The sequence below is a fragment of the Silene latifolia genome, chromosome 6, assembly GCF_048544455.1.
Source record: "Silene latifolia isolate original U9 population chromosome 6, ASM4854445v1, whole genome shotgun sequence".
In the NCBI taxonomy this organism is placed as follows: Eukaryota; Viridiplantae; Streptophyta; class Magnoliopsida; order Caryophyllales; family Caryophyllaceae; genus Silene; species Silene latifolia.
In genome coordinates, this window is record NC_133531.1 from 12,862,220 (window position 1) to 12,886,544 (window position 24,325).

General features: G+C 42.1%; 3 protein-coding genes across 3 annotated transcripts; all 3 read right to left on the bottom strand.

The window, feature by feature from the left end:
* Nucleotides 1–6,097: 6,097 nt before the first annotated feature.
* Nucleotides 6,098–10,031, bottom strand: LOC141587526 (uncharacterized). Its single transcript, XM_074409004.1, has 8 exons — nucleotides 9,885–10,031; nucleotides 9,521–9,797; nucleotides 9,349–9,445; nucleotides 7,416–7,536; nucleotides 7,180–7,328; nucleotides 6,993–7,083; nucleotides 6,778–6,924; nucleotides 6,098–6,226 (listed from the first exon to the last, which is right to left on the bottom strand). Exons 1-8 carry the CDS (start codon nucleotides 10,029–10,031, stop codon nucleotides 6,098–6,100), a joined length of 1,158 nt encoding a protein of 385 aa, XP_074265105.1.
* Nucleotides 10,032–11,575: 1,544 nt separating this feature from the next.
* LOC141587527 (uncharacterized) lies at nucleotides 11,576–13,311 on the bottom strand. Its single transcript, XM_074409005.1, has 2 exons — nucleotides 12,795–13,311; nucleotides 11,576–12,240 (listed from the first exon to the last, which is right to left on the bottom strand). Exons 1-2 carry the CDS (start codon nucleotides 13,309–13,311, stop codon nucleotides 11,576–11,578), a joined length of 1,182 nt encoding a protein of 393 aa, XP_074265106.1.
* A 99-nt stretch (nucleotides 13,312–13,410) lies between these two features.
* LOC141587528 (uncharacterized) lies at nucleotides 13,411–13,914 on the bottom strand. The gene has a single exon (XM_074409006.1). The coding sequence runs from the start codon at nucleotides 13,912–13,914 to the stop codon at nucleotides 13,411–13,413; it is 504 nt and encodes a 167-aa protein (XP_074265107.1).
* Between the last annotated feature and the right edge of the window lie 10,411 nt (nucleotides 13,915–24,325).

Consider the following 24,325-nt stretch of genomic DNA (forward strand, 5'->3'; position numbering starts at 1 on the left):
AAGAAACCGTGGTAACGCAATTCATAATCAGTTGTACTAATTTTGGTGGAAAGCCAAACCGTATGAGAACTGCCTCCAAAAAATCCCATTTGGTTCTATCATAAGCTTTACTCATGTCCGCCTTAAAAGCACACCGACCATGTTTTCCTTTTTTATGGCTCAGTATACGATGAATAGTCTCATGGGCAAGTAAAATATTATCACTGATATACCGGCCAGGAATGAAGGCATTTTGAGATTCATTCACCAAAGATCCCATAACCCTTGCCACTCTATTTGTGATACATTTAGACACAATGCGCATGAGGACATTACAAAGGCTTATGGGCCTGTAATCCGAGACAACTTTCGGGCTATCAGTTTTAGGAATAAGAGTGATAAAGGTTCTATTCAGTTCTCGTAATACCCTGCCAGAATTCAAAATAGATAGCACAGCCTTAGTTACCTCCTTCTTCACCAAAGGCCAACATTTCTGATAAAAGCACGCCGGAATACCATCCGGCCCCGGGGATTTATACGCTCCCATCTGGAAAACCGCGCCCCGCACCTCTTTAGCTGTAAAAGGCTTGAGAAGATGGTCCGCATCATCATTCGAGATAACCCTTTTAACCGGAGATAGGATCCGATCAAATGAAGCCCTTGGTCGCCATTCCTCCCCCACTGGATTACCATCACAAGCCTCGTACAGAGCCTTAAAGTTCTTTTGGAATTCGGAACTTACAAGATTGTGATCATAAATCCACACACCATCATCACCTTTAAGCCCATGTATATAATTCCTCCATTTCCTCCCCTTGACCCAGTTGAATAAGAACTTTGTACATGTATCACCATCCACGATCCACCGCATCTTAGCACGTTGTTTCCAAAAGATCGCATTTGCCTTAGCAAAAGCCTTAACTTCCTCATTTGCTTGCGTAAACAACTCCTCCCCTCCACCCGAAACATCCAAGTTCATACCGTCCTCCAACTTTTTATCAAAATCATCCCATACCTTCCTCCACTCACCCTTTTTATCCAAGGCCCACTTCTTTGTCGTAGTTCGTACCCTAGCAAGCTTTCAGACTACTATAAAAGCCGGAGAACCAACCACCACTTGGTTCCAGGCGACACGTATCCCATTCAAACATTCCTCATGATCTAACACCCAAGCATCCATTTTATATGGTCTTTTTCTTCCACTCCCAGTAAGCTGTAAGTCAAGCTCAATGGGAGCATGATCCGATAATTGTACGGGATAGTGTTTAATACCCGTGTTTGGGAAATGAATGAGCCAATCCTTAGAGTCTAAAGCCTTATCAAGCCTCTCATATATCCTTTGAGCACCCTTACGATTATTACACCATGTGTATCTCGACCCCTTGAACGGTATATCAATTAATTCATTCCTAATTTTCTAACTTACAAACTCATTTGCTCCCCTAATAGGATTCTGACTACAACTCCATTTATCCAAAAAACAATCCACCTGATTAAAATCTCCAATAATAAGATACGGATGCGTACAAGACTCAATCCATGCATCCAATTCATTTAAAACAGAAGAACGTAAATTTAACTCCGGAGCACCATAAAAAAGCACAAGATACCAAAAGAGACCATCATATTTCTTGACCAAAAGCACAATAAAGTTATTACATGCCCTTACAAGAGTCATCTTTGCTTCCCTTTTCCACCCCACCAATAGACCTCCGGAGGCACCAACGGCGTCAACCCCAAAACACTTCACAAAACCTAATGATCTAAACATAGGGAATACTTTATTCGCATTACATTTGGTCTCGATAAGAAAAAGGAAATCATAATACTTACTATCTAACAACGCTCTTATCTTCGGAATTGTAGGGCGAGCGTGTTATTAAGACCCCTACAATTCCACACAAGGCCCATCATGGTGACGGAGGAGGTTGTGTAGGCCCAACCTCCGCAACGCCATCAGCATCAAAAAACCCAGAATCAGCAGTAGCAGTAAGAACTCCAGGGGCTCCATTAACAGAATATGAAGAAGAATCACTTGAATCAATCATAACCACCTCCGGTACACTCACTCTAAAGCCATAGTTCATACCTGCCTCTCTACCAGCCAAAATACCATCCCCATCACAGCTTCTCTTGGCAAGCTGCCTCAAATACTCCTTAGCATTTTCCAGCGACTCTTTTGCCTGCTCAGGCACAATGTACTCAACAACATCAGTACTGCACTTCAGTTTCCTTGCCATCCTTATTTCCTCCCTATGAGTCTGTTGCAAGTCTGATAAATGATAAGCATCTGCCAACCTCATGAATCCATCAGAGATATTTCCTGATGATATCTCCGCCATGAGCTTAGAATTGTTGCCAACAGCAGAGACGTCAAACAGCTTAGACTTCCCTTTCCTGCTTCCTTCCCCCAATTCCAGCTGAACAGCAGCCATGTCCCCAACCTCCTTAAAGACCTTCTCTAGAGGTTGCAAAGTAGAGGACCCAGCTTGCAGCTCTTTTTCCTTCTTCTCAATACCAACAGACCTCAAAGAAATAGGTCGTACCCCCTCAAACCCATGCTCGCCAAATTCCTCCATCTCTTTCTCAGTCAAAGCAGCAACAGTAGTATTCTCCCTAACCCCTTCACCCTTAGCCACTTCTGCCCCAGACCCCTCAGAAGAAGATATCACAATGACAACATTAGTAAACCTTTCCTCAGAGGATTCCTCATAAGCCTCTGAAACAGCAGCAGGGTCCTCAATCCAAGCATCTTCAGGCGCCTTTGACATAGAAGAATCAGAGTCACTAATGATGATAACTTCATTCTGGTTCATTCTCTCCTGGTTAGTCCCTCCATTTGGAAGATGATCATTCAAATTAGTACCTTCCACAACCTGATGAACAGACCCATCAGGGTAGTGATACCGTATAGGTATTCCACTAACAGGAGGATCAAAAAGTTGATTAAAACCCCTTAGGTCATCATCCCAACGTGCCCATTGTTCATCACCTTCAACTCTACTACTAATAGCTTCCTGAATCCGCAAATCCCTATCCAGCACCCCACTCATATTACTTTCACCAGCATAAAGCACATATGGGTCGTTCTCCTGTAACTGCCTTAATACTTCATGAGACTGTCTGCGAAAACCCTCCCCATGAGTACCAAAATCTTCTTCAGCACTGTGGTACATTTCATTATTCTCATTTTCCTCATCCAACCATCCCCCCGCACCTGGAACCACCACCCTTACATTCTGATCCTCAGTGTAATGCATGTCTGCATCCTGGATAGGTACAGTAGGGGCAATGCCAGTGTCAGAAACTGGAGCTCTTGCCACCCTTTCCATTCCTCCTTGTGCTTCACTCATAACAGCATCCCCCTGTCCCCCTGTATTTCCTACCCCCTGTCCCCCTGCATTTCCTGCCCCCTCTCCAGTACCATGCGCTCCTCTTCCAATTCTGAAAACAACTGGGCCTGCAAAAGGTTGCGCCGTGACAGCAAACCTCATACCCGGAGTAACCCTTCCTCCAGCAGTAACACCCAAGTCAAAATCAACATACCTCTCTGGTGACTCCCTTCTACTACTCTGCCCCGTCCTAAGCCTATTATTCCCAACCATGACTCTTGGAGATAAGAACTTGGTCGTAGACGGCATAGCCCTAAGATCCATATTGAACATGGTGTGATTACTGTGGGCTTGGAAAACGGCAAATCCCCTTTCCACGGACCTATCAAGCATCCTCTCTATACCCGACACTACGGATACCAAACTCTCTCTACATTGCGCTCCTTTATGCCCAATTTTTCCACATTTGATACAATACTTGAAAACATTCTCATATCTGAATTGCACCCAAAGTAAATGACCCGTTTTCATTGCCAAAAAGAAACCCGGCATCAAAGGTTCATTTAGCTTAATACAGACCCTAATTCTCAGGTAATCGTTCTCGGGCACAAGATGAAAAGGTTCAACTTGAAATTGATGGCTGAGAAGTTTACCCGCAACCTGAGCTACATGCATGTTGAGGTATTCAAAAGGCAAGCCACACACCCTCACCCATACTTCAGCAAATAGAAACTTAACAGTCCGGGGAACCGTATCAGGGTACCACCTTGCTAGAACCATCACAGCACCATCCACCGTAACCGTCGTTTTTGCCAGCAGCCCTTGTAGGTCCTCAACATCTTCACAATGAAAAACATAGACTTCCCCCATCTTAAAAGCAGTAATCCTCCCATTAGAGGTCCACTTCTTTGAAATGATATCATTGAGTTTTTCAGCTTCAAACAGATGGTAATCAACCATAAACCCCAAAATACAATTCCCCCAAAATTCCCTTGACTTGCCTAACTCAGTAGGATCCAGATTGATAACACCACCCGTCCTTGGGTAGCGCCAAACATTTGCATGAAGGGGATTCATAGGATTGAAAGCAGCATCAGGGTGGGGTTGATGGACATTCTGATTGTAATGCTGATAGTGGTGGTGATTCTCACTACCCGCACCCTCATACTCTTGATTGAACCTTCCAAACTGATGTTCAAAATCCATTACAGAAGAAGAGGTTGTAGAACTATTAATTGTACTTGAATTTGTTTTATGATATTTTGAATTTGTATTTCGTAGAGAAATGAAATGGGAAGATTTGGATTTCAAACCTACAGCCATAATGATCAGCTTAAATAGTAAAGGGGAAGTAAGAAAAATGATACGTCAATCTTAATTGACACCTCAAGGCGGAATTGGGAAGCTCAAGAGGAAAACTAAAAGAAGACGACACCCAATTAAAAGAGTAGCAGAGAAATAATTGAGATAATAAAGAAGGATTTACACGTGAAAGAAGATCAAAGATCAGAAAAAATGGATTAGGGTTAAACGAAGCCAATTAAATGAGCGAATAAGCAATGATGGGATATATGTAGGAATGTAGGCTAACATGAAAGGATAAAATCAGAAATCCCCCAAATTGCAAAAAGGGGATTTAGGTAGGGTTTCAAAACCCAATTAAATTCATTCTAGGTTAATCATTGCAAATATGTAGAGCAAAATTAATACGGAAAGTATAATCCCACAGGTTTCCAGCCCAATCCCCTTCAACTTCTTGAGCTGTCAGAACACTTTTGGGAAGATAAAAAGATCAGATTTGCAGGAAAGAAGATGTAGAGAAAAATTGGGAAAGCTCTCGAAAAGAGAGGAAAGCTCTCTCTTAAAATTTAGAGAGAGAAAGTTAACATCGTGGACGGAGCTAGTATGTCATTGCTTTTTCATTATTTTTTCATTATTTAATCAATTTTCTACTATTAACAAGGCCCACTTATCTCTCCTTCATTACTTTTCCATTCTTTAATCGGTTTTCGTAATAACCGTGCAAAAAGAAATTGGGTGAAATAAAAAAATGGAGGGAGTATGGTTTTGTCCTATTTATTCTAACTACTCGGCGTGTCTTAAGGTTATTAAGATGAATATACCCATTTTTACTAAAAACTAGTTTCGGGACCCGTGGAAATCACGGGTTTTTTTGTTAATAGTTTCTCGGTTGGTTTCGGGTTCATTTTGTTTTGTATTGAGTTGTTTTCGTAGTGGTATTTATGTATTCGGGTTCATATCGGTGCGCTGTATACGGTTTCATGACGGTATTACTTTATTAATTTTTTGAAAAAGGAGAAAATAGGAAATAAATGTTAGCAAATCAATTAGTTGGTGCACACGACACACCCCCACACCGCCCTTTCATTGCGTTTCATTGTAGATCCCCAATCTCTCGTTCATTTTGAAATCATCAGATCTTCAATTTTGAAGCCCATCACGTTTGGTTTTCGCCAAACAAAATGATCAGCCGCCTATTCGTTATAGTTGGTGTCGAAAATCATTCAGTTTTTGTAGAAATTGGGGGAATTAGGTCTAGGTCAACATGTTTATTGATTCGAATTTGGGATGTGCAGGTTTGCCAGAACTCGATGAATCATCAGCAAATGAATCCTTTGGGAATCGGAGTTCCGACAGTGGAGAGATACGCCGCCGAGGTTGCAAAACGACTCCTGTTAGTGACGGGGGCGATGATGGAAAGCATGTATGTTTTTAGTAAGGCGACATACAAAAGAGATCAACGTAAGGTCTACATCTGAATTGATTCAGATTTGAGTTGCTGTAGTCCAATTTTTTGAAGAATCGGTAAGGAGTGAAAGTTCAGTGACAGGTAGTTCCGGCAGTGGTGCAGGGCATGTCGGAGTATGCAAAAGAGGCCCGGTTAGTGGATCAGTCTATGATGAAGAGCATGCATGATGTTACTAAGGCAACAAACAAATTAAATTAGGTATTAAACTTATTGATGTTTTTGGTGATCTAGGTTTGAGAAACATGATTTTGTTGTTATGTTTGTTCCTTTTGCGTTTATCCATGCTTTCTAAGTTGTGGCAAATCTCGTTTCTTGTTTATCTGTTTGACGCTTTGGATCCTTTGTTTTTGGCCGTGTTAGTCTTCCTGAGTTCGTTGGCGCTTGTTTGTCTCCAAGCTGTTTTCCATTGGGCGCTTTGTTGTGTTGTTCACATTATGCCTGTCATGCAATGATGGTGTTATTATGTGGCATTTGTATGGGTGTTGGACATGTGTAGTGGTCTTGCTGTGTGGTTTGTACTTACTCTTCACTTGTTTTCTGCTTGGCTTTTTTCTGGTGTTTTGGGCTCCATTACAGTGTCAATCTCCTGAGCCCCTTTTTTTAGGTCCTGTAATGTGTAAGTTGTTTGTTAGTTGGTGGTGGGGTTTTTTCAGTGGTGGTGTGTTTTTTCCGTGTTTTTTCCGTGTTTTTTCATACCGTTTTTGTTTGTTCGCCCAAGTATGTCTTTACTACCTTCAGTTCTCTTGTGTCTCCATAGTTTGATGTTCCGATCATGACCTTAAATGTGAATTGTCTTCCAACGCAGTCTTGTAGTATCTCGTATACCTTTTGCTTCCCTTTCTCCTGCATTTTCATTGTGGTTTTTTGTTACCTTCCTTGAAGTAGTTACCAAGTTTGTCTGTGTAGTTTACCTTTTCGTAGATTTCTAGGACTTTTGCAATTGGCTTTCCGATGACCTTTTCTGCTTCTTTATCGAAGATAACAATGCTTGCTTCGGATTTGCTGTAATTTAGTGTTGCAAGTATTCTGTACCTGTGGAATTTATTTTTGGTTATTTTGTTTTGTTCCTGTTGTCTTTTGGTGTTGGTGGTGTTTTACCTTTGAGTTGGGTATGGTATTTCCTCACTGCATTTTGGGCAGACGTTGTCCGCGTCTAGTCCTTTCCTGCATGTCGGGCATGATATGTATCTCCATTCCACGTCTGTGCGTACACTTGATATCACTCCTTGACACGTAAATGTTTGTTTCTGTTTTTTTTTTTTGGCATTGGACGTTTATAGAGCGTTAGTTTTCTGTGTTGTTCATGTTTTGATTAATTTCTTGAAGTTGCTTACCGGGTCGGTGAGTTCCATCTCTGTTAGCTCCATTAGTGTTTTCGTATTTGCCATCATAACTTCGTCTGTCAGTTCTTGTTTGTTGTTTTCTATTTGTTGTACTGTTCTTGGGTTTGCTATCCTGTTGCATTTTTTATAAACACTTTGGTTAACATGGTTTACCTTTTCTTTGTCATTTTTTTTCCCCGTTTGCTCTTACCTTTCCAGGAGGTTCTTGGCTTCCGGTATTTGGATGTTGATGTAGACTTTTGTGCCGTATGTACTGCTTAGTTGGTATTCATGTAATACTCCGTATTTATGAGTCTCTGGGTACTCTATCGAGTAGGCCTTACTCTGTCGCGTAAGGGTGAGTTGCAGTTTAAAATAGTTTCTGACTTGTTGGGTACTCGATCGAGTAACGTGGGTACTCGATCGAGTAAGGGGGCACTCGATCGAGTACCTTAGCTACTCGATCGAGTAGCCGGTTTACGGGGAATAATTTGACGGGTTTTGCTAATAACGCGAGTTTGATATAAAAGGTTTCCGTCAGTTTATTTAATTACTTTTAACCTTTCTAAACCCTTCAAAAGAAAAAGGAGTTACGTAGTTCTCTCTCGTCACGTTGTTGGCAAATCCCCAAGGCAAGGAGTGTCGGATCATCTTGTTCTTTGCATCATAGTGTTCCTTGCGTCAAGGGTAAGATCTACATACCAATTTTATACTGTTTCTTTGAGTTTGTTTAAAACCCTAATTAGGTAGATTTGGGGGTTTTGGGAGGGTTATGTTGATTAGGTGATAATTGTATGATTATGTGTATAGGAGAAGGGCTTGTAGAGGAAAGGTTTTGAGACAGCTGCTAGATCGTCTGATGTTTGTGTTGCATTCCAGGTAGGGTTTCCCTACTCAGTATTAATTACATAATGTGTGGTGATTGTGCTGTAGTTAGTGATTGTTGATTGATTCAGACGGTTGTGATTGTATATTGTTGATTAATTTAGACGGTTGTTGATGTTGTATTGTGATTGCAGATTGTTGGTCTCTGGTTCTCGAGATGCGTTCTCGGCTGAGTGGAGTCACTTGCGGGACTGGCTTCACGCCCTAGTTTCGCCCTTCGTGGAACCCGCCACGGAAGGGGATGTGCACATTAATGGGACAGGGTTATCGCTCGGTATGATGAGCGGGGCTTAGGTGGGAACGGCTGCGGTCCCCCATCTGGCGGGTGGTCCGGTGGGGGATCGGTGACGGAGATTGATTGGAGTGGGTGTGATTGTGTGTGTATTTGTTTGAGCTATGTTGTTTGTTGTGTTGTTGGATCATATAAATTGTGTGATTAGTCTTGACCCGTTTAAATGTTTTAAAAACTGTGGTGATCCATTCGGGGGTGGTGAGCAGTTATTGAGCAGGTATGAGACGATGCGTATGGGATAGCTGGGATGAGTCACCACGTTGCAGTTTAGAAGTCTTCCACTGTGACTGACGCTTGATAGTATTTTGATAGTAGATAGTTTTGAGAACTTGTATTTCCTTTTATCAGTTTTGGTTTTGAACATGTAATCACTTAAACTATAATTACTTTTAAAGTACGTTTCTTTGTTGTCTTATGATATTCATTGCCTCGAGCAACCGAGATGGTAATATCCTTATACCTGAGTGGTCCTGGTAAGGCACTTGGAGTATGGGGGTGTTACAATTCATCTGCGCTTTTTTCGTGTTAGTTCTATATTTTTACGCGTGGTGGTTATATTTAGTGTTCATTACCTTTGTATCGCGCTACCCTCGTTGATGTGATGACAATGATTTTGTTGACTCCTGGTCCTCAAGTATCGGCCTCGCTGACAAAGTTTGCTGCCTCTCCCCATAATGTGGCCTTGACTTCATTTTGTCTATGATACATATTTGTTAGTTCCTTATGTTTTTAATCATCCAGAGTGTATAAGTGTTTTTTTGGTATTACCTTTCGTCTTCTATGTAGATGTTTCGTATCTCTGTTATGCCTTTTTCTGTCCGTACGTCTGTCTTGTTTTTCACCCCGGTGAGCACCCCTATGACATCTGTATTTTTTACATGTTAGATGTAATTGTGTTGTTATTATTCCCTTGCCTTTGTTTAACCTTTTGGTAACGTACCTATCAAGTAGTCAGTCTTGTTGTTCCTTTCATGAATCAAATCCAGTTGGTGAAACTCGAATTTGTGTTTCTCTATTTTGTTTGAGTCTTCGGGTTGCTCAATGATTGATGTAAAAGGTGTGAATTTGATTAGATTTTCATTGGTGTGCACTGGTCTATACCCCCTGTTGTTCTTTGCAACCTCAAAGTGTGCTACTTCATATATTCTTCCTTCTTGTATGTCATCTTTGAAGTTGCGTATCCACTTTTGTGGGATTGTCGCGTGTATATGTTCTCCCTGTTTACGTATATTGAACAATATCATGTTAGCTATTTTGTTTCCTTTTCATTACTTTAGTTGTATTTGTGAGTTTCTTAGTATTACCTTTGTGTCAAGCAGGACCATGTCGAGGGATAGTGGCTTGGCGTTTTGGTTTGGTGCGACCTCCCATATACGTGTTGCTCGGGCTGTGATTTGATATCTGGATTTCGATGGGACCATGGCTGCGATGTTGACAATCTGAGGTGCCATTTTTTGCTTGCTTATCTTTTACTGTTTGTGTTTTTTTTTATTGTATTCTGTGGGCGAATATGTGAATTGCATTTGGTTTGCATATTTATAAATTATATGTAGTGGCTGTTGGTTTTCCATTTCTCCTGATTTTTCGGTTTTTTTATTATTACTGGATTGTTTACCTTGGATACTTGTTGTTTGGATATTTTTTCTTGCAACATTAAAATTCATTTACTACTGCTATTATTAGCTTTAATATTCTCATTATGATTGACTTTTTGTGTTTTCTTTTATATGTGGTTCATACAATTAATCCTAGTTATTGTTGTCTGGCTTACTACATTCTTCGTGGTTTTTGCAAGTGTTGTTTTGGGTCCTTTAATTTGATTTTATCTTTTCACGTAATAATAATATACGTTTATTGTTAATTTGTTTATTTTGTATTAATTTTCATTCTCCTTTGAACATCTCAGATAGGTGTGTGATGTTGGTGGTAAAAAATTAATAAAGTTATTCCCTTTTAGCTGTGATTTAATCTTATTAGCATTTCAATCAGTGAACGCTCCTATCCTTTGGGACCGTAATTTTGATCGCAGTATAGTATTAGCTTTACCCGCTGCTGTAACCTTGACGTGTTACAGTTCTTATAGTGTACTGCTGGGAATAGTGTCACAAAGTTTTTCTTTCGTTTGTCATAGTTCATTTGTCCAAGCTGCATGAAATTAAGGTTGTACTTAAACCTTCACAAATTAGATGATTTGTTTGTTGAAGTTTACCGGCAGTTAATCCTTTGCTATATATATTTAATTCAGCATGAATAGTATTACTTATTCTCTGTTTATTTGTAGCATTTTCCTTTTGTGGTTTTTTTTACCGTGTGTCTCTCATTATGACAATTTATTTAACTTATAATTGTATTTCGTCTTTAAATTTGTTTATTTGTACCCGTAAACTAATTGTCGTTTATTATTTCACCATTGTCTTCCTATCTTTTTTTTTTAGGGTCGTCAATTTAGGTATGTGCCGTAATATTAATATGCTGTAAGGCTGGATGCTTAACAGATTTTTTCGTTAATGGTCTGGGCCGTTCCAGTGTGTTTTATCTATAAAATACTATTAAAAGCCTTCACTAAAATGGCTCCTAAAGTTTGCTGTTTCGTTCAAGGCCACATGCCATTCTTCGTCTCCATCTAGTAGCCCGAGAGCATTGCAAGCTGACTTGTATGTAGGGTGCACAACTTTGTCTACGGTACGGATATCTGCGAAACATTTTGCCCCCTTAACAATGTTCAGTAGAAGACGTAAGTAGTACGGCTCCCCGGAATTTGGGTTAGCAAAGTATATCCTTCCGATTTTGAAACCCTTTTTCCGTCTTGTCCATATTTTCCCATTCTTGTCCCAAACCCATTTTCTCGGGAACTCTGCATATGTTAGTAAGCATGCGTCTTCATGTTTTTGGTTTGTAACCATCCATTCAGTAAGGGTGGTTTTTGCATCTCCCACTCTTTCTAGGACGTCATCTGGCGCCTCGTAATCTTCGAAGAAAACATATTGTTCGGATTCTAAGTGATAAGGCGGCGCTGTACTGGTGGCTGCTTAAATTGTATTTCAAATGCGAAGATCCTCCAGCAGGCTTCGGAAGCAGATACATATCTACATTTAAGATATGTTTCTATTTCATCAACTGGCTGTTCATTCATGTTGCCTTCATTTATGTGAGGACGTACTTCATGCAGACTTGCGTGTGCCATATCCGGTCCTTTCGACATGTACTTGAAAAGGTATTTGACTGATCTATGTTTGTTACACCATTCCACATTCAAGTGGGCTTGGTATTTCACTAATAGGTCAATGTTGTGAGGCACCACAAATCTGTTGTCAAGAGTGTGGTCATTCTTCTCAGCTTCTTTACCATCTTTTCTTCGGCGGTATACAGGATAGCCATCGTCGCTGACAGATGTGTGAGAGCAGAAATCTCTCGGGTAGTACTTCGAGCACTTGTCATCAACCATACAAGGTGAGCTGGACCTTGCTTCTCCACAAGGGCCATGTAGCATAAATTGCACGACTGCTTCATAACCTGTAGGGTCTTCTGTTTTATCCGGTAATTCAGCGCTTATAATCTTATCTATCTCCGATGGGTCAGTCTGTTTACTTTCAGGGCGCAGAAATAAGCAATTGTGTGCATGCGACAATCCTCTCTTCTGGAACTCCACTGTATAAATAACTGAGTGATATGAACAAAGTTAGTAATTAGAGTACATATCATGTGCTTAAAGTTTGACTGCTACTTATACGGTAATATGAACCATAGAAAATTCTATTTCACTTGTTCTCCTTAATTTTGGATCCAGAGTCTAGACGTCCGATCATTTTTTCAGGTCTCGGAGTTTGGCATTATTTTTTAAGAATATGGCGTTCAGCATGTAAGCGATAAATTGAAGTACAAAGGGAAATAAGGAGGATGATAAGAAATAAAAGTGGTGGTTTTTCTGGTAGTTTAGCAGTGTTCAATTGATAAAACACTGGTGGGACGTTGTGTTTGAGTTAAATCTTGGAAGATAAGAGCACTGTTACATGTGAGCCTTTTTCCTTTTTTTATACTATCGCGTTCAGCATGTAAGCAGTAAATTGATTTGGCTGGGTATAGGGTGGTGGGAGTAGCCTAAACAAATTTAAAATGAAGTACAGAGGAAAATAAAAAGGATGATAAGAAATAAAAGTTGTGTTATTTTTGGTAGTTTAAGTTATATTGAATATAAGGGATGATTAATGTAATACCTGCAAGTGTTTCACCAAAGAAAGCCCTTTTGGTCAAGTCTACAATGAGTTCATCCAGCTTAATTTTGAACACCCTAGCAAGGATGTCGGGACGGTCTTCAGGCCGTTGGCCAGGGATAGCTTTTAGGAATTCAGAGACCTCCTCCCATTTTGGGTTGCAGGTGAAAGTGATGAACAAATCTGGCGGACCTGCCCATCTACATATAGCCAGCCCGTCTTGGTAGAGTTGGAAAAGCTTTCTGAAACAATTGGGATAAGATGGGGGAAGGACAATGCGTTGGCCAAGTGAAGCAGGGGTTACTTCACCAGCGGCGACTGCGTCAGTCAGGCCACGCAGGGAGTATTTTCTGATTGTTTTTTGGTTGTGCCGGACGTAATCTAAGCGAGTCTCCTCAACAGAGGTAAATGCGTCACACATGTACTGCTGCCTTAACCTCCCACACAGAATGCATATCCCGTCAATAAGTTTGCCATTTTTTCGACGTTCTTGGAACCTATAAGAGTAATACTCCCGCATTGTCACAGTTTTTCTTTTCTTTCTGCTTGTTGTGGCTGCATCAGAATGCTCTATGCCCAGTCTAAATCCGTCCTCACCGTAAGGAAACATTAGAGGATACTACATTGCCATGAATTTTGGATGGAGTTCAGAGATCTGTTGCAATCCGCTTGCACGTTCTTGGATTATAATATCACGGGACCCTTTTTTAGTTTCCCCGTTCCCGATAATAAGTGTTGCAAACTCATTCACTGTTGGTGGACCAAACTGTTTATCATCTTTGGAACGGGCAGCCCGGAGGCATAATTGAACATGCTGTAGGTCCTCATTTCCCATGCGCTCCCTGGACATTTTGCATAGCTTTGCAATTTCATTGTGATCGTACATCATCTGGGAAAGGCCCTCGACAATTTCCGGTTGAAGGCTGTTCTTACCTTCCCCATTCAAGGATGACACCCGGTTTGTTAGTTCATTTTCGGTGTCGTGAAAGTATAATTGCATGAACTGTGGTTGTTTCCCCAATGGTGGAAGGAGTGAGCCGATATTATGGTGGTTTTGGCCGCCAAGTCGGAAGCAGTATGGCGCACCACCTTTGTTAATGGCGTTGTCGACTCTGCCACCCATGGATGTGAATGCATATATAGTGTTGTACGACCGGATCAACCTCCAAAATTCGGATGAACGTGTGCCACCCAAAGGATCTAGTAATCCTTTTAATAATTCTGGAGGTTGTTTGAGTAGTGTGAGTTTGACCTTACCCTTTTGGCAGCATATATTGAATTTTGGTCGGGAATTTTTGGGAGTCTCGCCTACGGCTTCTTCCTTCCAGACTACGGCGTCACAGAACTCACATAGTTCGGTAGGGCCACCGAAGCTCCATGTTGTTAAATATTTCCCCGTTGGTTAGGCAGAAGTTACTTTAGAGGGTGCATAGTTCTTTTGCTGTTAGTCATGGTCACGTTAAAACTTATTTTATTTCGCGTGGTAGTGTATATGATGGGTTTGTGCTTCATTTTCAAAGTACTAAAGGAAAGGTTTCTACTTGAAATAAAGCTTTAAGTCACGGTTTCTCTCTAATTACCGTGTTGCAGCAGGTTGTTTGAAGAGGCGTAAATGCTTCAATGATTTGCCTGATTAAATGCTAAGTGAAGTGAGGCTTACTTGTAGGTAACATGACCGCTGGGTTTGTGCTCTTGAGAGTTGTACTATCAGAAGATGGAGTTGAGGGGCCTGAATATTTCCGGGGAAAAAATTAAAACTAATGTTATCAGTACAGTAGTTCAGTGGATCAGTTTTCAGTAACCATATTGCAGCAGGTGATACCTGGTGTGCTGTTTTGACAGCTAACAGCGTCTGTTGTCTGCATGTTGTCTGTTGGGCATTGGCGTGAGTTTCCTGGTACCTTGGCCTTGCGTGGCCGACCCATTTGACGATGAGCCAGCCCCTTGCGGGCAATGCCTGTGTAATTTCAGCCGGCGGAAGAAGTTAGTGAAATGAGCAGTAACACATGCTACCTGTGCTCCAGAAACGGTTTTTACGAAAGTCCGGGAAAAATAAAGTAGGGCGTACCTCCGGGGTTATTCCTGGTAGATGCTTTAGGCAGCTCCTGAATTGTAGGCACGACAGCTGAGTCTAGGGCACCTGCTTTGTTATGGTTTTAAATTAATGTTAAAACGGTTTCTAAACTCCGTGCGTGGGTAATCAAATAGAATTAAAACTTGTGTGACCTGTTTCGTTTGCGGGGGCGCTGGGAACGGCCGTTGTCTCAGTAGCACAAGTAACAACTTTTCCAGCAGTAGGGGTTGTTCCAATAAACGGGCGGCCTCTCTTACGGGGCCTGTGGTCCGTCTCATGACCGCCCATGTTTGAACTGTGTGCACTGGTGGAGGGATTGGCAGCGGTTGTTTGTGAGTTGTGGTCGTCGGTTTACGTAGGCGGCGGGAGATTTGACGACAAAGCTGAGTACCCGGCTACCAAGGGTTGACTTGGTTCGGTTTGAATGGTGTCAGTTGGTGCCAGCTGTGGAAGAATCGTACTTTGAATGTGTAGACACCTCGTTTCTGCACCCCTCGCAAACCACCCAGTGATGATTGGGCCGCATGTTTGATTCGCGGAACGGTTAGTGACAGTTCGTAAGTTTATCGTCAAGTGATTGCTCAAATATAAATGTCAACCTCTTAGTTGTCATCTACGTGCCGATACGGTCGTTTTGGCAGTAATTAGAGTACATTCGGAGTCCGGGTCAAAAACCGTCTCCATTTTTCGATAGTTTGTTAAATCCGAGTCGGAATGTTCGGAATGTTCCGGATATTTCTATTCCATATTCATCAAATTTTATCTTTTGGCAAATAATATCCCGTAATATTTAAAAGATAATCAAATAAATCCGTCCTACCATAACTAAAACGCGGAAATCTTTCTTAGCGGAGGAAACCTCCGGGAACAGAGACGCAGCAGTGTGCGCCTCTTCCAAGAGACGCAGCTCATGCTGCGCCTCTTCCCAGGCCCTTCTTTGCATGATTTACGTATCTTTTTTATATCTTTCCGAGATTCACTTCCAAAGAGTCTCCGAAACCCTATTCCTTCACGTGATTAGTATAAATAGGAGCCTTCGTTCCTCATATTTCTCACGCGAGTGTCCGCCCTTCTCTTCTCCCTTTGCATTCTAGACTTCGTTCTTACTAATTGGCGCCTACGTGCTTGGACTTCCGACCACGTAAGCTCGGATCTTCCGGTACCACCTCTCCGTTGCATGACCGGCCAATTTGACCACTACACTCAATCAATCTAATTAATCAACTTGTTAAATCGTTTTCCTCTTTCGAGGGCACTCTTTCCTTGCATTCGCGTCGAGCATCACTAATCGATCTTCTTAGTTCTTCTCGTTCCGTCAACATGTAAGTCTGAGGGTGTATAATTCCTTTTATTTATTGTATTTTTATTATTGTATAACAATTGTAAGGTTTATGTCGAAAACACCATTAAAATCGATTTCTAAAAAAACCGTCTTTAAAACCTTTTTTGCGGATTTCAAGAGATGACGATCGAGAAAAGACGCAGAATCGCTGCGCCTCTTCAAAGGAGCGCAGCACCTGCCGCGCCTCTTTGTGAGGCTGCCGCAGTTCCTGCTTCTTTTCTTCTTCCTCCGTCCTCTGCAATTCGTATCAAATTTATTTGTTTTGTTTGTTCGTCTGTTAATTCTCCGTCATAAAATCATAATAATTAGCATGTATATTGTATCATATATTTCATCGTTCATTCACATGTTTAATTCATCTAATCCGACTTAAATCTCAAGTAATTCATATTTGCGGGTTTTGCGTCATTAAATTCAATTCGGGTTTTAGAAATTCAATTCGTTCATATTGAGTTTCTGGGATTCATTGTTGATATATTTTCATCTGTTTAGTCATTAATTCATCGTCAATTCATCATGTTTAGTTAATTATTCGCTTGTTTGGTTCGTTCATTAACATCGACCCTTCACATGTTTAATCTGTCTTTGTCTTCGTTGCATCCATGTTTTGCTGTTTTATGACTCAATCATATGTAAATAATCTGTAAATCACTTTCATCCGAGTCTAATATCGTAATCAGTCCGTTAAATTCACCAATTAACGTTAACAATTGCGATTCCGCTTCACGACGAATTCGTCCTTGGAACAGACGCAAAGAATCGCCTGCGCCTCTTCCAAAGGGCGCGATTACTGCTTGCGCTTTGTTCGGGACGACTTACGTCCCGAACTCCTTTTACGCCTTGACCTAGATTAATTAGTTTACGTATTAATTAACTAATATTCGTAATATCGCTAATTCCTGTTCGTTAATTTGTTATTTTGTTCCTTTTTATCAAATCATCCGTTTTAAAGGTATTTTCGACATAAACCGCCTAATCCAATGTAATTAATGTAATTTCCATTATTGTAATTTATTTTATTTATTTTATTGTTTTGTATGCTTCCACATGTAATTGAACATTAAATCCAACTTCGACCCTAATTGTGTGCTAATTACGTGTTTAACCGACTTAGCTAATTTCACATGTTAGGATTAATCTATTGGATGTTGCATTGCATGCATATAGCCGACGATATATCAAGTACGAATAACTTCCCTAATCATTAGTAGAGGCCGCTATCGAGGCGGGCGGGATTAGGTGTTCGATCAAAAGAGCTTCCTAATACGTACCCTCACCCCTTACTCCAGATCTCCGTGAGCACCCGTGTTCATTGGCATCCGCGAGAGTCATTCTAGACATAGAATGCTAAGGGTAACGATTGCTTAGTGTTCATGTCACTACTTTGTGTCTTGACATGACACGAGGTATTCGAACGGTTCCAATTTCCCATAAAAATTGGTGGCGACTCCATACAAAATGCAAACGCTTGTTTTCGAGCCCCTTCACTCCCAAGCGCCCCGTGGCGGCCCGCGTCCACGTTTGGCGACTCATTTGGGATTATACACTTACGTGTAGCTAGGGTGAAACTCGAACAAGGTTAGGGAATAGTTTGTACAAGACAATTGTCGGTTTTCATAACTCGGTCTTCCTAGACCGTTTATTCGGCCTTCCTAGGCCCAACCCAACCCATTCGACCAATCGTCCCGTCTAAACGGTCCTAATTCTTATTTGGGCCTAAGGATGGATAGCGGTTGACGTCATCCATACCATGGTGCTTACTCTTGTTTGTATCAAGGGCCTTCACTACTTGAGGAAATGGACTAGGAATCGGCCTTACTCTTGTTTGGCACGAGCCTCTCCACAGACTTCGGGTTTGATGGTTCGGTATGGCAACCCACCCTTTAAACCAAAACCCTTCTAAAAGCACTCAGCATTCCGTTATAATGCTTGTATAAATGTGTAAAACTCTACATGATCACCATTTCTAGACAAAACTATGACAAATTTTCAAAAATCAAAACCCAATTTCAAATCAAGAATTTCGAAATAAAGGCCTTCAATTAGCGCAAAATCCGGTCAAAACTCTGTCCGTTTGTCGTGTCAAAATTCGGGCCACAAGCCCATTTCAAAACCTCACTTCGAGTCCACTCCTACAACTACACTACAGTTGGCTAGGACACACATTTTCAAAGACCTTGTCTTTCTTCAAAACTCACTCAACACAAGTGGCACACACCCACTTCACGAGTCAAAACTTTTCCTCTTTTAGCAAGTGTGATAGAATGGTCGATTGTGTTTTGATTCGTCGCCGATCTCTTACTCAGTTTTCAAGATGCCTGGGTCAAGTGATGATACGAACCTCCAGCAAATTCAAGAAAGTAGTGATCGAATCCTAGCCGCGCTAGCCCAAATGCAAGTTACCCAAAACCAAACCTATGACCGCCTCGAGCTCATCGAAGGCCGTATCTTTGACGTAGAGGGAAGGTTGCCTCCCATTAAAGGTGAAGTACTACAATTTTCCGATGACGAGTCTAAGGATGAGAATCCTCTCATGGGGACGACCGCAGCTGAGAAAAGGCTCCAATACCTAGAGGAGCAATTGATGTACCTTAAAGGAGATGACATTTACAGGGAGAACAATCGTAAGTATGAAGCCGTCAATTCCAAATTGCCCACTAACTTTAGCATGACGGATATCCCTAAATTCAAGGGACATGAGAACCCTTTGAACCATATCCGTGCCTTCAAGGATTACATGTCTATCAAAGGCATCAAACCCGAGATGTTCTTAAGGATCTTTCCTTCATCTCTCGACACCATCCCAAAGCAATGGTTCTACACTTTAGATCACAAAAAGGTCGCTACTTGGGAGGACGCCGCGATCGAATTCTCAAAACAATACGCGGATAATGCCGAGATCCAAGTCAATATGCGCACTCTAGAGGTTCTTACCCAGAATGACAAAGAAGGATTCACCGACTTTCTAAGTAGGTGGAGGAAGACTAGTACTCAACTAGTAGAACGCCCGGATGAGGCCACTCTTGTGGAGAAGTTCGTGGACAATCTCAAGCCCATATATGCCAACCATTTGAGATATCAAAACATCAAGACTTTCAAAGACTTAACCGTGTTAGGGACACGAATTGAAGATGACATCCGCAAAGGACTCCTGTCCAAAACGGTAGGTCGAGGATATCAAGGGTCCACAAGTCGTTCATACGGCTCTACTAGCAAGACCGACGAAGTTAACCTTCTCGAACCATCCAAGAAAACTAGCCCACCAAGGAAGTTCACAAACCTTGGGGATACATACTCCAATGCTCTAAAAAGGCTAGTGAAGCAAGGCAAACTCCAACCCATTGGACCTACTCCCGAGCCCGAAAGGAAATCCAAATTCTGGGACGAAAATTCCTACTGTGAATACCATAGGGGTAAGGGGCACGACACCGAAAAATGCTACAAGTTGAAACACGTGCTTCAAGATATGATCGAAGATGGTCGACTTCCAATTCCACCAGGAGGTAAGCCTAATAACACTCAGAATCCTCTTGGAGTTCTAGTGATTACAAGTGATGAATCTACCTTAGATTGCTCACATCTCATTTCTCCCGCCGAGGATGAAATCCATGCAATTGAGAAAGAAAGACTCTATTCTACCATCTCCCCTACCATTTCCGACTTCATCGCCTGGGCAAGGAGTGTAGATAGACAAGTGTGGGAATTAGAAAGCATGGTAATGATCTTGCGCGATCCCAATGCAACACCTAAAGAACGCGTACCATTGATCTTCTCTCAAAATGCTACTATGCAAGAAGTCATCACCACGGCCGATAAACTAGTCGATCAAATCATACAACTAGAAAGTGACATCATGAGGATGAGGGAACTAGCCGCGATTAATGGAGTTTGGGCCGATGACGATGAAGACGAATATCTCATTGAAAACTCTTTAGTCAAAGAAATAGTCCAAAATGGCGAAGACCAAGACGTGGATCACCTAACTCGCTCGGGTCGTCCATACCAAAGCACTACTCAAAACGGTCCCACCAATGTCATCACACCAAATGACAACGAAGATGACCCCACTGATCATTTGCTCAAGCAATTACAAAAAACCAAGGTGATCTTTCGGCCTACGGCAACTAGTGGCAAGCTCATTTCCACACCGCCAAGCTTTACTGCAAGCTTTGGCCAAATTGAATGTGGCACACAACTCTACTCCTGAAGATATAGTCAACTTGGTCTTCCAAGAATCCCCGAAACTAAGTAACCCTGTTACTTTCTCGGATGAAGACTTGCCACCTTTTGGCGCCAGTCACAACCTTGCTCTATACATCACCGTCATCTGTCTAAAGAAGAATGTGCCAATGACCTTGGTAGATGATGGCTCCGCGGTCAACGTCATACCCCTCAAAACGGCACACAAACTAGGCATGAGAGAGTCGGACTGGACTCCTACAAATCAAGGTGTACGTGCATATGACGGTACACGACGAAAAGTGGTAGGACTTGCTAACCTAACCATAGCAACGGGACCAATCGAACGAAAGGTTAACTTCCAAATAGTGGACATCGAAGCTTCATTTAACATACTTCTGGGAAGGCCTTGGATTCATGCTTCTAAAGCAGTAACATCCACCCTTCATCAAAAGATCAAGATCCCACTAAATGGCAAAGTTGTGACAATCACTTCGTCACCCATTAAGGCCATAATCGAGAAGCAATCAAATAATCAAGTCCTTGCGGATCCCATATACGAACTTGGGGGCTTCCAAAGTGTAAATGTCATAGAAAGTGAGTTGGCACCCTTATACTATAATCCCTACTCCAACTTGGTGGTCAACCACATTCTCAAAAACCAGGGATACTTCCCTGGAATGCCTTTGAACCCAGTTCGGGAAAACACCTTCGCGCCATACAAGAAAGGCAACTCATCGAGAATACCACTTGGACTAGGATACAAATCCACAACAGAAGAAGTTCTCGAAATGCTCGCCCAAGTCCAAAACCGCAAGTATGTAGGAGTCCAAATGAGGCCATATCTCCCTACCTTGAATGGATACTTCGTTCAAGAAGGAAGTTCGGAACTCTTTCATGGATTTCCCGAACCTTGGCATTACCTCGAGAAGAAGTTAGCCGGAATCGAGATCTTTCACGATTGCTACTTCATCCCTCCAGAAACGGTTCCTACCGTCAAAACCCGTCAAGCACCTTGCTTAGACGAACAAGCTGTTAGCCTCCTGTTTGGAGAGGACCGATTTGTTAGGGCGCGCAGATGAGATCATTACTACGATACTTCAAGACGATCGCTTCAACCCCACCGCATTGATCACAGAAATCGACACCAAGCAGCAGAAAGGGTGGAGAAAATCAATCAAATGGACCAACAGTCAAGGAAGACTCTTCAAGCTCACCACTGGAGAAGGAGAGATGTTCAAAGAAGAACCAGAAGACGACGAATTCGAATCAGAGTCGGAGTCGGAGTCAGAGTCAGAGTCTAGAGAAGTCATTAGAGAGTCTACTCTGTCGTCATCCCCACTCCCTCGTTTCTCCTAGCTTATTTTCGAGTAGTCACGTAGTTCGGGAAATGCCCCAATTATCGTCCCTTTGCCGCCACTATCCTTGGATCAGTTGGCTTCTTTGTTTCAACTTTACTCAAATCTTAATATGAATAAATCAGGTTCTGCTTACTCTTTGCGTTATCTTGAGTGCAATTCTGTTTATGATGATGCTGAGGATGACCAAGACCCAGACTTGACCGAAATACCTCCCTACGTAGCCAAAGAAATACTACAGGAAGGGGAAGGGGGACCTGTAATTGAGGACACCGAACCCATCAATGTTGGAACCGAACTAGAACCCAAAGAACTTAGGATAGGGACTACCTTGAGCTCAACCGAAAGAACCGATTTCATAGACCTCCTAAATGAATTCAAAGACGTTTTCGCTTGGTCCTACAAAGACATGCCAGGGATCGACAGGGATATCGCCGAACATAGAATTCCGATTAAGCCAGGTTTCAAACCTGTGAAACAGAAGCTTCGACGAATGAGAACAGAGTGGGCTCTAAAGATTAAGGAAGAAGTTGACAAACAATTCAAAGCCGGGTTCATCAAAGTTTCCGAGTATTCTGACTGGGTAGCTAACATAGTACCCGTGCCCAAAAAGGATGGGAGAATCCGAGTTTGTGTTGACTTTAGGGATTTGAACAAAGCAAGCCCAAAAGACGACTTCCCTCTACCTCACATCGACATATTGGTAGACAATACTGCAGACCATGCATTACTATCCTTCATGGATGGATATGCGGGTTACAACCAAATCAAAATGGCCATGGAAGACATGCATAAGACTGCGTTCGTCACCCAATGGGGAACCTATTGCTATACAGTAATGCCGTTCGGATTGATCAACGCCGGAGCTACATACCAACGCACCGCGACTACACTTCTACATGACATGATGCATAAGGAAGTCGAGGTATATGTAGACGACATGATTGTCAAATCCAAGGAAAGAGAGGGACATATTGCGAACCTTCGCAAGTTCTTCGCAAGGCTACGGAAGTACAATATGAGACTCAACCCTCAAAAGTGCACATTCGGGGTGACATCTGGCAAACTCCTAGGGTACGTCGTTAGCCAACGAGGCATAGAAATAGATCCTTCCAAAATCAAAGCTACGATTGAAATGCCACAACCTCAAACAGAAAAAGAAGTCAGAGGATTCCTGGGAAAAGTGCAATACATAAGTCGATTCATATCGAAACTTACGATGATTTGCGAGCCTATCTTCAAGAAGCTCAAGAAAACAGACCACACCATGTGGGACGACGACTGTCAAAAGGCATTCGACAGAATCAAGGAGATATTGGCTAAACCACCAGTGCTCATGCCACCACAACGAGATCAACCTCTTGGTTTATATCTCACAGTAACTGAAACTGCCATGGGTGCTATGCTAGCTCAAACTGTAGGAAGTGAAGAAAGAGCTATTTACTATCTAAGTAAGAAGTTCTTGGAATACGAGTGCAAATATTCACAACTCGAAAAGACATGCCTCGCTCTTGTGTGGGCAACAAAGAAGCTACGTCATTACATGCTTAGCTACTCTGTCAAGATATTCTCCAAAATGGATCCAGTCAAATACCTCTTCGAGAAACCCGTTCTCAACGGACGTCTGGCAAGATGGACCATGATGCTCTCCGAATTTGACCTCAAATATGTGCCACTGAAAGTAATAAAGGGTCGCGCCGTCGCCGAATTCTTCGCAGAAAATCCCATCAACGACGCACAAACCATAGATACTTGGTCATTTCCCGACGAGGATATACTTCAAACCGATGTAGAGTCTTGGGATCTATACTTTGATGGAGCATCAAACCTAAGAGGATTTGGGATAGGAGTGTTGCTCATTTCTCCTGAAGGTGAGCATACACCGATTGCTGTCAAACTCGACTTCGAGGTGACAAACAACGCTGCAGAGTATGAAGCTTGTCTCATTGGACTACAAGCGGCAGTAAGCTTAGGTATCAAAAACCTACGAGTGCATGGGATTCGTCACTGATCATCAACCAAATTACGGGATCCTGGAAAATCCGAAGTGAAAGCCTTGCACCCTATCAGGCCAGGATAGACCAAGTGGCTCAATTCTTTGATCATGTAACCTACTTACACCTACCTCGAGAGGAAAATCAATTTGCAGACGCTCTTGCGAAACTTGCATCTTTGATAAACATGCCAGATTACATGATGGAAATGCCTTTGTGTATCGAACGACGGTCGGAGCCGGCGTATGTCCATCAGATTACCGATGAAGAAGAGATCGCACAAGAACCCTGGTTCCAGGCAATCCTAAACTTCAAGCTTAACGGTACCTATCCGCCAGAAATGGACAAAAGGGGACAACGAGCTATACGCCTACTAGCCTCCCAATACATCCTGATGCAAGGAGAATTGTACAAAAGAACACCTCTTGGTGTAGTCCTACGTTGCCTTGATCATTCACAGGCACGAAAAGTAATGGAAGAAGTCCACGACGGAGAATGCGGTCCTCACATGAGTGGACCTATGATGGCAAAGAAAATCACACGTCTAGGGTACTATTGGACCACAATGGAATCCGATTGCATCAAAT